Raw genomic sequence first — 14,323 nt, 5'->3', positions numbered from 1 at the left:
TCAGGAAAATATAATTCATATTAAATCAATATCGGTACGATAAAATGTTTTTGTGAAATAGCGTTAGATATCGATGCAATCATAATCGCTTTAGCATAGTATTTACTTGCATAAAAACTAAATTTAATAAGAAAATTGTTTAAACATATTAAGTAACTTATGGCTAATTCATATTTTCTCTTTCCCCCTCTTTCTCAAATAATACATGCTGCCCAATTTTTAATAAAACTTAAATATTTTCTTTTAATATTAATGCTATTATTTGTGTATGTTTGTTCATAAATTACTAATCTAAAGCTTTAAATCCTAACATTGACAATTCACAGTCTATTAGTGCCACTAGTGCAACGAGCGATAAGCCGATTTATGCAGATCGGACACCGCCTAGTTATTGTACACCATCAGCGCCACTACCATCGCAACCTCAACAGTATTTCTTCAATTGCGCTGCCTCCAAGTCAGTGCTACAACAAAATTGTCAAGCAATGCGTCAAGTACAACAACATTATCCGCCGTATCCTCATCATGTGGGTGTTCATCAAATTCATCCACCACCCGGTGTGCCCTTTATGGGTCCCGCCTCAAATAAACCCTCATCCAATCAGAAAACATTTTCCAGCTCAACACTACCAGCAAATAGTCAAGCTGCTAGAGCTAAACGCAATCCAAATGGCAATAACAGACGTACACCTAGTATTTTAAAACATTATAAATCGTGTCCCGTTTCACCGGTTCACGAGGAAGTTGAATGGTCTTCGGACAGCAAAAGCATTATTATAACCGAACCCAAGCGACATTCGGTGTATGCTGATGATGCTCGCACTATATTGGATATGATACAGGCAGATACTGAGAAGATGATAGCCGAAATTACCAAGAAATATGGTGATTTAGATGATATAGGAGTAGATGTGTATGATCATGCTTCGGGCACTCGACATTCTCAAATTGTGGCCTCGAAATCGGTTCCCGAAAATTTAGCCACTCAACGTAGTAATCTGCCTGTGGGCCAGAAAAGAGATTTAGCATTTACTCCCGAAGGTGCCATGAGTCCCCGAGGAGTTAAACAACCTTATGTGCCGCTTGCACCCAAACATTCATTTTCAGAATTTTATGTCTATCAAGAAATATATCAATGTGAACGTAAGGTCTCTCTGTCCGATATATTAAATGACAATCCTGACCAAATGGCTGAAGCTAGACGTCTGGAAGAGGCTAGATTCTTAGAGACTCAAAGACACTCGTCAGCCTCGTTTTTCCTAACATCAAACAATCCTTTTAATGTCGACAAAAGTCAAGAATCTTTGTTGACTGAAGAGTTCCTAGACGATGCTAGCTATTGCAATAGCATGGAAAGTATTTTGTCAGATGAGAGCGATTGTAAGAGTGCTCCTTTGGCTGACATGGTCGACAAACCGCAACCACCTATTCCTAGACATGCTGGTTTAAGAAATTTCATTATTCATGGTCCCACATCGACAATTGCAGCCGCTCAAATGGTTTCAAAATCATATGGCTCCAGTCCCAATGCTTATGGTAGTTTTGACTACTACATGCAACAGCGTCATCTCCAACACACTCCCTCTAATGTTTCACCCTACGAGAGTTTCGATGTTTCTAGTTACAATTTAGAAAAGATTAAGACAAACGAAAAAAAGAAATCTATACCACCAAAACCTATACCAACCTCAAAAACATATCCTAAGTTATCAGAATCCTCTATTAAACTCTCTATTAACACCTCTTCTAAGGTTTCCGACGATATACCCACATCCAAATATAAAAATCAACAGTACAGTTCGGGCGTCAGTAAAAGTATTAGTTCGGATTTTGCTCAACAACGTTGGCAACGAAACTCGAATCCTATGCAAGCAGAGAAAGAAACCTACAGTGACAAATTGTTTAAAAAGAAAGTGGTAAAGGAAAAACCTCCTATACCCGCCAAACCAGAAAATCTAAAATCCACCTTGACTTCCACCGTTGAGGCGGTACAAAAATTACATGTTAAGGAACCTTTAAAGAAGTCCTGCTCCTTTGAAGTGGATACCTCAGATATACGTTGTCACTCACGCACAGCTAGTGTGGTAAGAAAGTTTGAGAGAAATTTACAAAAGTTTGAAAAGGAGAAGCAAGCAGAATTGCAAGCCCAAAAAAAGAAAAACAATGAAGCCAGACAAATGAGGCCGTCCGTAAGCTCGGGAGCTTTGGCCACACAAAGTTGCTTGAAAAAGGTATCAAAATTTGATAACTCTCCCTCAAGACGAGCCACTTCAATGAGACAAAAGGAAAGACCTAAAATATCCGTGCGTTTTAATACTGTATCGCAAATTAAATACACACCCAGTTCGAAAAGAAATAAGGCCAATAACTCTTCCCTGACCACCACTTGTCCCCTAAATGACATCAATTTAAATGTGTCTCCTCCCCTGGGTTCAAGTCTTCCCAATGATTATGGTGAGAAAACTTTTGAAATGTTCATAACCGAAAATGGTAACGACGAACATGACAATATGACCATGGATAGTTTGAAATTGTACACTAAACCAACTCTGCAAGCCGTGGTCGATGAGATTAAACAGGAAAGAGAAAGAGACTCGAAGCACAAGAAAAATTTGGCTAATAAGGAAATTACCCAAAATCCAGCACACGACACCTCAACCACTAACCAGTGTAAAAATATAGCCAAACAGATTAATGTCATTCAGAAACTAATCGAAATGGAGGAGTGCAAATTAGAACAAATAAGACAGGCCACCGAATCACGCATGCGACCCTTCGAATGTGACACCAAACAAAGGGGCTATGTGAAATCTCTTACCATGAATTTTGATATGCTGGCCAAAGGCATTGAGAAAGACATAGAAAACGAACAGAGACGAATTTTAGCCGACAGTTCGGACTCGGATCTGTGTGCTTATGCTCGTCATATCAAACGCAACGTTAGCCTTCCCGATGTCTTGGAAAGTACGGAATCCTATAATTTTAATAAGAAACTAATGCAACAAGTTCAATTAGATTGTGATGGCCTGGAAGTCGAAATAGCTAAAGAAGTAAAGGCCGATTCGGATACAGACAATGAAGATGAAAAAGAAGACGAGAGTGAGAAGGCTTCTTTGGAGCATGTTGCAGGTCTGATTGATAATTGATGATTTAAAGCACCGTTTTAGTTCAAATTTTATTTCGTTGACAATTTATTAAAAAAAATAGCACTATTAATTTTTGATTCATTTATGGGTTTTCTTTTATTGGGTTCTCAAAGGACTTCATACATTATCGCCGTTTGTGTTTTCACTTCATTTATGTTTTATTCAATTGCTGTTAAGTTTTCGCATTTCGTTTTCACTTTATTTATTGTGATTTTGTTGTCATTCGTTTAATTGTTAAATTCATTGGTATTTAAATGAGTTTTTTCTTTTATTTATAGGTAATCCCAAAAACATACATCCCATGCCTGTGGAGGAATCCTCGTCTATACGGCGAGCGTGTTCTCTTAGTGATTTACATATGGGCAATATGGGTAAAGGTAAGTGCAATGTATCTAGTTATAGATTTCAAGAAATTTAACAGATTTTTAAAATATTTTACTATTTATTTACATTTTTCTGTGGTTTTCGTTGCAGGTGGCAAATCAGCTAGTTCTTCCCAAAAAACGGGAGCTGCTCATCGTAACAGTTCAGCAACCCGATCAGCCAGTAAACGTAATAGTCTGCAAAATAAAGGTTCTTCCAATAATTTAAGTGCAAATGCTTCAATGGGTGTACTCAATCAAGTAAGTTGTATTTATAAAAACAAAAAACATACACATTTGCAAAAACTGATTTTAACCATAATTTTTAGAGTGATTCAGAAACTGAAGCCAACAATCGTGGCAGATCTGGTTCAAATGGCCAAAGTAGGACAAATGGACCAACTGGTAAGAATATCTCTAATAAATTCTTTATATACAAAGACTTTTAACCACTAAACATTTTCAGCTTCCAATCGTCCCTATAATAATACAAAAACTAATGGTAATAATAACCGCCGTAAGGGGGCTCTTCAAACTAGTTTTAATAATGGTAAGTATTTAAATTGTTTACTAAAAAAATATTAACAACTTTGCTTAAATGTCTGTTATTACTCATTTTTCAGCACCTCCACAAGATGACTCAAGCTCTGAAGAAACTCAGGGCAGTTCTTCCAATACTAAACCTATTGTGCCACCACGTCCTCGTAATTTAGCTTTCGATCATAAGAGTAAAGTTGCTAACAGCCCCAATGTGGTTAAACAGCGGGGCGTTTATGAAGCTGTCGAATTCGCCGATTTAGATAGTAATGGAGATCGTAAGTTTTTATTTTTTATTGAAATTTGATTAAATAAAGTAATTATTTTCTCTTGCTTTTTAGCTAAATCTCAAGTTCATAATGTTATTAATAAACTGTATACCACGACACAAACTGTATTACAATTGCATGCTAATTTACGCAATTGTGAGGATTCTTTGATGCTAAAAGAATTGGAGAATGCTGTGATTATGACACAAAATATGTTAACAAATATAACACAAAATAAGTAAGTGCTGTAGGATAATTGTTGGTAAAAATCAAGATAAAATAGTAAAAAAAATATATACACGTACAATGTCTTTATGACACAAGCTGCAATTGAATGGATCTAGAACATTAATACTTATTTCTCCCTGTATGTTATCCTTGAGCATACAAAGAGTTTTCCTCACTTGTCTTGGAGAAGACTCCAACTGTTTGATTTTGTAGTTAGGATTCCCATAACACCCAGTTTTTAGGTTACTTGACGAAGAGTGGTCGGTCAATCTATGAAACATCTATACTTTTTTTAATATTTAAAAAACAAGGTTTCCAGAACAAGGTTTCCAGCATTGTTTTGTCATTTTGTAGGATTTATTTATTCAATTCAGTTTATTTCATTTTAATTTGGATGCATTATTGTCCAATTCATAAATTACAATATGTATTCCACTTAGTTCCAAAGCTAATAATAATAAATAAAATAAAAGTAAAAGAATAATCCCTTTTATGCATTCCCAATCTAATAAAAAGCTGATCATCTTATATTAAGTATGATTTGAATTACTATATTCAATTAGTTGTTTCTTATAAATATTATATCCGATTAAAGTGATTATTTTGAAGAAAATATTAATAAGAATCTACATAACTGATTCTATATGTGGTAAAAATTTGGTGAAATTCTACATCCACAAAGTGGGTCAAAAGATCAATTGAAATTTTACTTTTGTTCTAGATGTCTACTAACACAAAAATTTCAAACTCAATTATTTCGAAATGGCAAATTTAGTTTAGTTAATATATCAATGATAAGATGAGCCTATAAAACTTCCTTCAAGCCTCTTGAAACATGTTAGCAGGAAACTTACAATTTGTTTCAGTAATTATTTTAGTTTGATATATCTTATTTTGCTGTGCTGTTACTATAGTTGCTTCATAAAATTTGGGTTGAGATAAGTCACCCGGTATTTTATAGATATAATCTGAACCTGTACTTTATCGGGTGGAACTCCCAACAAATTTATTGAATATAAAAGAACTGTATAATTTGGTGTCGCTAAAATACATTTTTGGGTTTCTGTATTCCACGAACTTATCTTAAGATGACATTAAATTGCAAAATGCAGGCTGCATTTGGCACTATTAGAGAAACGTCAATATTAACCCACATTTTAGTGACAAGTCTTTAAAGATATAAATATGTAAAGCAAAACAAAAATCTCCTCTCCAACCAAACTATACATTGGATGACCTGTAAGACAGGCTGAATTTATCCCATATCAATAGTTTGCATCTTTGTAGTAAATATCTCACCCCTATCGGCAATAACATGAGAAATTTTTTTCCAATGAAATATCCATTTCCCCCGAAGGGAAAATTGCTATCGTGAAATTCCCATGAACTTTTCATTCACAATAGTTAATTTTGTTCGTAACAGCTGTTTATTGTTTACAAAATTTCATCTAAAAATTTCAAAACAAGGGGAATTTTTTCACGTGAACAAAGTTCATGAACGAAAAAAGGAAAAGGGAAAATATTTCATGTGAAATATTGATTCACGATAGGGATGTCTTTGAATGCTATTGGGGAATTCGGCTTGATAAAAGTTGAGTGATAAGAAAACTACAGCAATGATCTTAAAAATTACAATTTAGTCATTCTTTCCGAAAAGTATTGCTAACATCATGTATTTAACCCTTGATGACCTCTAGTTTCTGAAAGAAAAAAGCCAAAAATTTAAGACGTTTCCGTGATAATGCGGGTAATTTTTAAAGGGTTTTCGAATATTTCTTTTCACGACATTTGCAAATATAATCCGCGTACTGTCGAATCTTCATTAGAAAATATACAAGATCATTATATCCCATAATAATAGCTACCCACAGGCTCAATTCAGTTTTATTAATGACTAGTATTATCTTCATGGTCCTATTGCCCTAGATTCCCACAAAGATTTCGTCTGTATACACATCAAAGAATTACTCCACAATGTGTCTTCATCGAGGCTTAGCTAATTCACCCATCTACAGTTTTATTAATTCCAATATTATTGTGACTTGGAACCCACCAAGGTTTCAATACGTGTTGTTTGTTGAGATCGTATAGCTGGTTGCTTCAGACACTGGAAATATCTCTGTTTGGAAAATATTGCATGAATACCTAGTCTAGTGCTATGTCTAATGCCCAACTTCTTACTGAAACGCCACTTCCGTGCAATTTTTCTTCTCTGAACCGTCGGTTTATATCGACGGTTCAATGACTATAAACTGCCTTTTATCTATTGGGGGAATATTTTGGCTATTTCCTTGTCCATCGGTAGCTCTACCCTTTCGAGCTCCTGTAATACTCAGAGTAACTATTTTAATCACCCATGCCGAGAAGAGACTATGGATACATATGTACGTCCATTATCGCCCACTATGCAAGAGATCCATTTACAATGATTGGCCTATTGTCAGAAATAAGCATTTAATAATTCGTGGTTAAAGTCCCTACCTTTACCAATTAATGCCTGATAGGTATACATTTATTTAGGAGTTAATTTATGTTTGCAAACGATATTTTCACATAGAAATGTCGCTTCTTCTGATAGCACTAGAGATTTTTCCTTAAGTGAATTGACTATTGTTGGTATTATTCTTTTGAATTGAACCATTCGACCACAAGTATCTGAGAGCACATTCCATTCCTTCAGAGTGAGTATTAGGAAATTGTTCATTAACACCCTACGAGAACTAAGTACTAGTACTTATGTTAATTTCTAAACCTATCAATTTATTATACCCTTCACCATGAGAGGTAAGGGTATATTTAAGTTTGTTATTCCGTTTAATTTCTACGTTATTGATAGCGGTGTCGATATATCCATGTCCGTCTGTCTTTTGAAATCAACTTTCCGAAGGCCCCAAATAACAAATATGATTTATACATTAATATATCGGGTATAGTCCTGGCTCGGTTGCTATTTAAAATCAGCTCATATACATATATATATGGCCAAGATATAAGCAAAAAACTGTGACTACCTTGACTTTTTTTACCTATTTTTCGCCACAATTTTTTTTTTGCATCAAAAATTGTTTTCAATATTTGTCTTAAAGCATACTTTGGTGAAGGGTATACGTAAACTGTTCAGTTTTTGGTCGTAAAAATTGATTGAGAGATTATGCTTATTTATATATTTTTTCTAAATTTTCTTATATTGAATGCAATTGCAATAATTTATCTCACTACTTTTCCAGAAATGATAAAAACAATCAACATCCCAATCATACGTACTCGACAACCGAACAAGCAAATTTAGAAAATGGTGATTACATGATGATGGTGAATAATTGTGCCGATTTATTAAGCAATCTGCGTATGAAGCACAAACCCGATGACTGTGAGAATAACTCCTAGTGTGTAAATTAAAAAGAAAAGAATATTGTGAAAACACTAATAAATTTTAAAAATACATAATTTATAAATTTTTGAACTTGAAAAACAAATTACATATACAAAATTTAAGCAAAATTTTTTTGTGAATTATTTAAACTATTGTAAAATATTTAACAAACAATTATACACACACACACATAAATACACATACAAAACAATTTATTATAAATTAAATATTATTTAACAAAATAAAACAAAAAGAAATAAACTAAAAATAAAATAAGTTTAAATTAAGAGAATATTTAGAAGTCAAGATGAAAAGAGAATTACTTGAATTGTGAGAAAATACTTGGCGCTGGTATTATTTTTTTTTTTTTTTTTAAATTTCTAAGGAAAATTTTTCGAAAAATATAGGGAATAAAATTAATAATTCTCCTTAAGGTTATTATGGCATTTGTTTAATTTTTAATACAAAAATAATATACATATATCTAAATAATATTCTTTCACTTTTGAATTGAAATAAAGCGACGCTTGTTTGTTGTTATAACACATAATCTTAATTTGTTTTGTTATATTAATTTTGTAAAACTTAGTTTAATTATTAAAACTAAACCTAATTTCAAATCAAGAATTATAAAATCAAAATTCATGTTAACAGCAAGAAACGAGTATAATAGATATCAATTACATATTTTGTTTGTGTGTAGTTTTTAAGTTTAGTTTAAACAAATTTAAATTAATTTTATTTAGTCTTAAATGTTTCATTAATTAATTAAACAATAATAATAGTAGTAATAAATAATAACGAGATAATAAAAAAATTCTTACCTTTCAATTATTTTATTTTTTATTTTTGTTCTTTCTATAAATTGTTAATAAAATGGTTAAAGTAATTATTTGTTATTTAAAATAATTTAGTTTTATTATTTGTTTTTTTTTTTTGCGCAAAAGAAAAACGCAAATATTTGTCCAACATTATTATCTTTTATTTAATTTTAATTCTTTGTGAAAATACGATAATGCAGCGCCTTATTAGTTTATTAAGTTTAACAAATAATTAAATAAACAAACAAAATATGGCCAAATTGTATTAACAACAATTATAATTGTGCTTTAAAAAATATGTGGCAAAAGTTTGAACCTGTGGAAGGTGTTTGAGGGTCGGCCCTTTTGTAACGCCTCCAAATGGTTGTAAACTCTATTAAATAACTTTTATTGGTTAAAAGCTAAACGTTTTATTTTTCTTACTTATATTACCTAGTGTTTACTAATTATTAATTTAACACTGTTTCTATGTTCTTGAAAATTATTCTCTTTTGTGGGAAATAATCAAACTAATAGACTTAATCCTAAAAAAAATGAAAACAAATATTCAAACAAAATAAAACAACATCAAATTTAAATTATAAACTATTTCATGTTTAATGATGTATAATTTATATGTATTTAATCATACTCTATCTACTACTACAATACTACTTATATTATATTAAACAAACAAACAAACAACAATTCTACTAATATTTAAATTATACTTTAACTAAAATTTATTATTATTATAATAATTATAAAATAATTTTAAATTGTATTTGAAAACAAACAAAAAAAAAACAACTAATTTTATTGAAACAAAAAAAAAACAAAATAATATTTACATAAAAAAATCATATAATAAATAATACATTTTTTTGCAAAAAATATATATTTCTGGCTTTAATTTAATGATCGTGTGAAATTACTAGCTGCATCCGCACAGTTGGTCCTAAGTAATTACTATATATTGCTTTGCTTTTAATGAATGAAAATAAAATATCACAGTTATGTTAAATCAAAAGGCTGAATTTTAAAATATTTTGTACCTTTATTAATTTTTTAAAAAGTTTCAAATTAATTTATTCCACTGTCCATAGAACAGAAAACTTCACTGAAACATTTATAACTTATAAAAATAATCGTTACCTGAAACGCAAAAAGCCGTAACTTACATTTTTCTATGTAATAAAATAAAAAAATGATAAAATAAAAAATATTGAGGTTTTCAATGCGAAATTCACCAATCCAATAAAAACGCTCCGACGAATACGTTTCTGTACTAATTTTGTGTATATGTGTAATATTTTAACAGTTATGTTACTTAGGGCTTTATGCTTATTTTTTTATGAAACCAAAGGCCCTTTCACATTAAAAAATTATTAAATCTAATGTTTTAATTCATTTCAAAAAAAGGGAAAATTTTTTTTTACACTTTTACACAACACAAATGGAGAGTGTAATTTTCCTTTTTTTGAAATGATTACCCTCAGTGATTGTTTTTTTAAATAGCGCTGATTAATAAATTTTGAAATAAAACTATTTTAATCTGTGTTTAAAAAGCTACGATAACTAAAAATATCGAAAACGAATCGATTTGAAACCGAAAAGGGTCATGATATTTTTATTTTTCAGTTTTACAACTTGTTCAATATTCAAAAGCATACAGATTTATCTCTAATCTTCCATATTTTTTAAACGAAGGCCACAACTTTCGTACGGGTTTCAAAAAAATATTTATTGACATATAACTTATTGAAATATATGGAAAAACTAAACATAAATTGGCACATTTCAGATGTTCTATGGGATTCATGTCAGATGATTGCGGAGGAGTCGGGAGAATGTGGGGAACATGATGCACTATCCATATTCGGACCTCATGGGCTGTGTGTTTGGGGTCATTGTACTGTTGGAAGTATAAATGTTCCAAAGCTTTAACTTTATAGCGCATTGTAGTAGGTTTTCTTTTAAAATATTAAGGTACACTGTTTTGTTCATTGAACCGTCGATGAAAACTAAGTTTCCTACACCAGATGCAGCCATACAACCCCACAACATGACACCTTCTACACCATGTTTGACAGTGTTTACTACATTGTTCTTTTCCAATTCAGTGTTTGGCCTTCTCCAAACTGTTACTCTGGCCTTCTCCAAACTGAACCCGTACGAAAGTTGGGGCCTTCGTTTAAAAAATATGGAAGATTAAAGATAAATCTGTATGCTGTGTGAATATTTAAGTCCGGCACTGTATTTGACACAGGTTTAGAAAGATTTTGGAAATAATTCGGTTGTTCGTGAACGGTTGAAGTTATCTTAACCCTCCGTTACTCGCAACTGATCTGGTTGATACAGGCAAACATTTTTTATTGTAAATTTTTCACCCTAAATTTTAAGCTATTTTTTGATAAAATAATATTTTTACTGCAATTATTGTTGTATTACTCTTTTAAATACATTGGCGCATATTCATAAACGATCACAAAGTGTTGACTTTTTTAAGTACCTATTTAAGTTATTCACAATTGGTTACTTTCAGCACAATTAGTTAGCACTTAATCATGGGTAAAGTTGTAACTAAATGCCAACTACTAATACATTCAAAAAACAGCTGATTGATTTCATTTTAATACATGTATACAAAAAGAAAATAATCTAGAGAATTGTTTTTTTTTTTCAACAACATTCAATTGAAAAATTTCATTCTACATACCCTTATTTTAATTGATTTAGATACAAACTTTAACTATAATTTTTGTATGTACTTTTAGAGAACAAAACTAGTTTCTTAATAGCTTTATAAGCCTTTTAATTAATTACAGTATATATCGATCAAAATATCGATATTTTGTTTTCTCTATATGTCAAAGCAGTAACTAAGCTAGTTATGAATTGTGAATAAGATCTACAACTATCTATGAACTATTTTTTAGTTTCTGTTTTACTAGTTCCGACTTTAGTTATGATTTCTGAATATGCGTCAGATTTGTTTCTAAATTGATTTGATGGTCATCTGGTGCTAACAATTTTTTTAAAAAATTTCCAAACCTTTATTTACATTAGTTGTGTTCTCGTACTTGATAATTTGTAATAATTTGTACAAATTATCACTGGAAGTTACGGGATTCCGTTCGTTTACTTTTAAAAACTTGTAACGCGAGAGCAAGAGTGTTAAAAGTGACAGTTCGTAGATAGAGAACATGATATTTTTTACTGGACATTTTTTGTCCAGTAAAAATATCAACATAAAAAACGTTTAAAACATATGGTTGCAAATGCAAACAAAACTAAAAAGTTGAAAATTAATACAATTTACAAGTTTTGCAAAGAAAATAAGTAAAATAGCACAAAACAAACGTTTTAAATTAATTTATAATAAAATACAACTTATTTTTACAAATTGTTGTTCGCGTACTTTTTTTTGTTACTTTTCAGATTGAGAGTAATTTATTTTTACTCTCTAAAATAAAGTTACTGGATATTTTTTACTGGAAAGTACGCGAACACACCTATTATCCCATTTATTTAGAGAGTACTTGAAATTATATACCAAGAGATTGTTTATATGTGATCCTTTTTTAATTAAAAAAATATTTAGGTTAATTTTTTTTATTTTTGTCTGATATTTGCTTAAAATTATCTGTTATAAAAAAAAATTAAATCGAAAAATTGTTTTATCTTATTTACATTTTTTGAGATCATATTTATAGACCTATTTTCAGAGCAAAAGATATGATTTGTCGATTAGTTATTTCCAATAAATTAGTAATTATCCCGAACGAGACAAAGAATGAAATTCGTTTTCGACTACCTCTAGAAAAATGCAAATTAGAACATAATTTTTTTAAATTGACATGGAATAATGTAGCTATCAATTGATAGTTTTCTTGTTAAAATGTTTTTGTTTTACAACCTAAATTATTATGATTTGTAACGCGAAAAATTTCTCCTTTACTGTGAGGGAGGAGAGACAAATTTAAACGTTTTTATGCTTTAATTAAGTGAGCTATTAACATGAAACAAAATATTAAAATACAAGCTGTTGTCATGATTGTAATTTATGCCTGATACACTTATTTTGTTTATTAGATGCAGTAACTTGTTTTTTTAGTTAAGCCATTAAATTTTGATTTAAATTAAAATTGTTACCCATTTTATTAGAACGATCGCGGAGTACTGATAACAAAGGATGATTTAGGTACCGTAATGCGACATTGGAAGACGAACAAAATCAAATGAAAAATTTAGCGTTAATCGAATTTTGTTCGGTATCTTTTAATTTTTTTTAAATAATTTGTTATTTATAGATAAATATAAGATCAGTGCAGGTACGGGTCCATGGGGGAGAAAAAAGGAAATTTTTCCCTTTAAAACGGAAAAGTTTTAATATAAAAAAAAGAAAAATTTTAAATAGATTTTAATTTATTTAAACATCAGTAGCTAAATTTTTGGAAATTCTTAAAAACCGTAAGAATTTCGGTATTTAAATAAAGACAATGGCAAAACTTGTTATATAAACCTTTGATAAATTTAATAATTTATTATAATTGTGTAAAACCTTCGATCTTCAAAGTATTAAAAAATCACAAATTAAATGGCAAGTTTTCGAAATGTTCGACAGGAAAATATATTTGTATGGAGTATATATTGTTCGATTTTAACCATTCAAACTGAAGGAGTTTCAACAAAATCTATTGGAATAATCAACATCAAACCATTCTGAACGGAATTTGTGAAAACGAGTAAATATGTGGATGCGATTCACAGATCACAAAAATATGTGAATTCGTTTAAAAACGAAAATATTACTCGGAAACACTACTTTATACTAATTCATAGCTAAAAAAAAATTACTTCTCAATTGTATAGTAATTTATTAAATGACGAGGATAACTCTTCTTCTAAATTAAATGTTCTAACATAATTGACATAGAAATTTTATGAAAGCAAAAAATAATCGTATGATCTTCAGCATTCGTAATACCGTTCTGCTACAAAAACTTCACATGCTTTAAGGCGCAACTTAAAATTATTTTAAAACACAAGGTAAATAAAAGAAATATTTATTTGTTACCCCTAAAATTATACATGAAGCATTTATTATTAATTTTTACTTCCACTTTTTAAACCCTACACCACCATATTGGGGAGGGTATAATGCGTTTGTGCAGATGTTTGTAACCCCCAAAAATATTAGTCTAACACAAAACTTAAAATATACCGATCGACTTAGAATCACATTCTGAGTCGATTAAACTATGTCCGTCCGTCCGTCTGGTCGGCTGGCTGGCTGTCCATGTAAACCTTGTGCGCAGAGTACAGGTCGCAATTTTGAAGATATTTCGATGAAATTTGGTACATATGACCAAGCCTATTGAATCTGGCTGAAATCGGACTATTATTTCACCTAGCCCCCATACAAATGTCCTCCCGAAATTGGACTTTATCGGTCATAAATATTTAATTTATATATGTATCTCCACAAATTCCGCTCCAAATAAGTTTTATATACACAAAATTCATGTCACCAAGTTTTGTTACGATCGGTCCATAATTAGTCATAGCTCCCATATAGACCCGCTTCCGAAAATCAATTTAATGT

The 14,323-nt window shown here is 30.7% G+C and overlaps 2 protein-coding genes across 8 annotated transcripts in view; both read left to right on the top strand.

Moving 5' to 3' along the window:
- Wdr62 (WD repeat domain 62) overlaps positions 1-9,611 on the top strand; it is a 418,865-nt gene extending 409,254 nt beyond the window's left edge. For all 7 annotated transcript variants that reach the window (XM_065499583.1, XM_065499582.1, XM_065499581.1 and 4 more), the window contains 7 exons: positions 3,425-3,523; positions 3,621-3,769; positions 3,838-3,913; positions 3,975-4,058; positions 4,132-4,323; positions 4,387-4,552; positions 7,770-9,611. In XM_065499583.1, the coding sequence (XP_065355655.1) occupies positions 3,425-3,523; positions 3,621-3,769; positions 3,838-3,913; positions 3,975-4,058; positions 4,132-4,323; positions 4,387-4,552; positions 7,770-7,929 (926 nt within the window). In that variant the 3' untranslated portion in view covers positions 7,930-9,611. The remainder of the gene's footprint in view (positions 1-3,424; positions 3,524-3,620; positions 3,770-3,837; positions 3,914-3,974; positions 4,059-4,131; positions 4,324-4,386; positions 4,553-7,769) is intronic.
- LOC135950075 (uncharacterized) lies at positions 41-3,414 on the top strand. The gene has a single exon (XM_065499586.1). The coding sequence runs from the start codon at positions 486-488 to the stop codon at positions 3,144-3,146; it is 2,661 nt and encodes an 886-aa protein (XP_065355658.1). The 5' UTR covers positions 41-485; the 3' UTR covers positions 3,147-3,414.
- Positions 9,612-14,323: the final 4,712 nt, after the last annotated feature.

Source organism: Calliphora vicina, chromosome 2, assembly GCF_958450345.1.
Source record: "Calliphora vicina chromosome 2, idCalVici1.1, whole genome shotgun sequence".
In the NCBI taxonomy this organism is placed as follows: domain Eukaryota; kingdom Metazoa; phylum Arthropoda; class Insecta; order Diptera; family Calliphoridae; genus Calliphora; species Calliphora vicina.
This window is presented reverse-complemented; position numbering and strand designations above follow the sequence as displayed.

Excerpts from the sequence above, each read along its gene's own strand:
- LOC135950075 (XM_065499586.1), top strand. The coding sequence starts at position 486 with ATGCGTCAAGTACAACAACATTATCCGCCGTATCCTCATCATGTGGGT.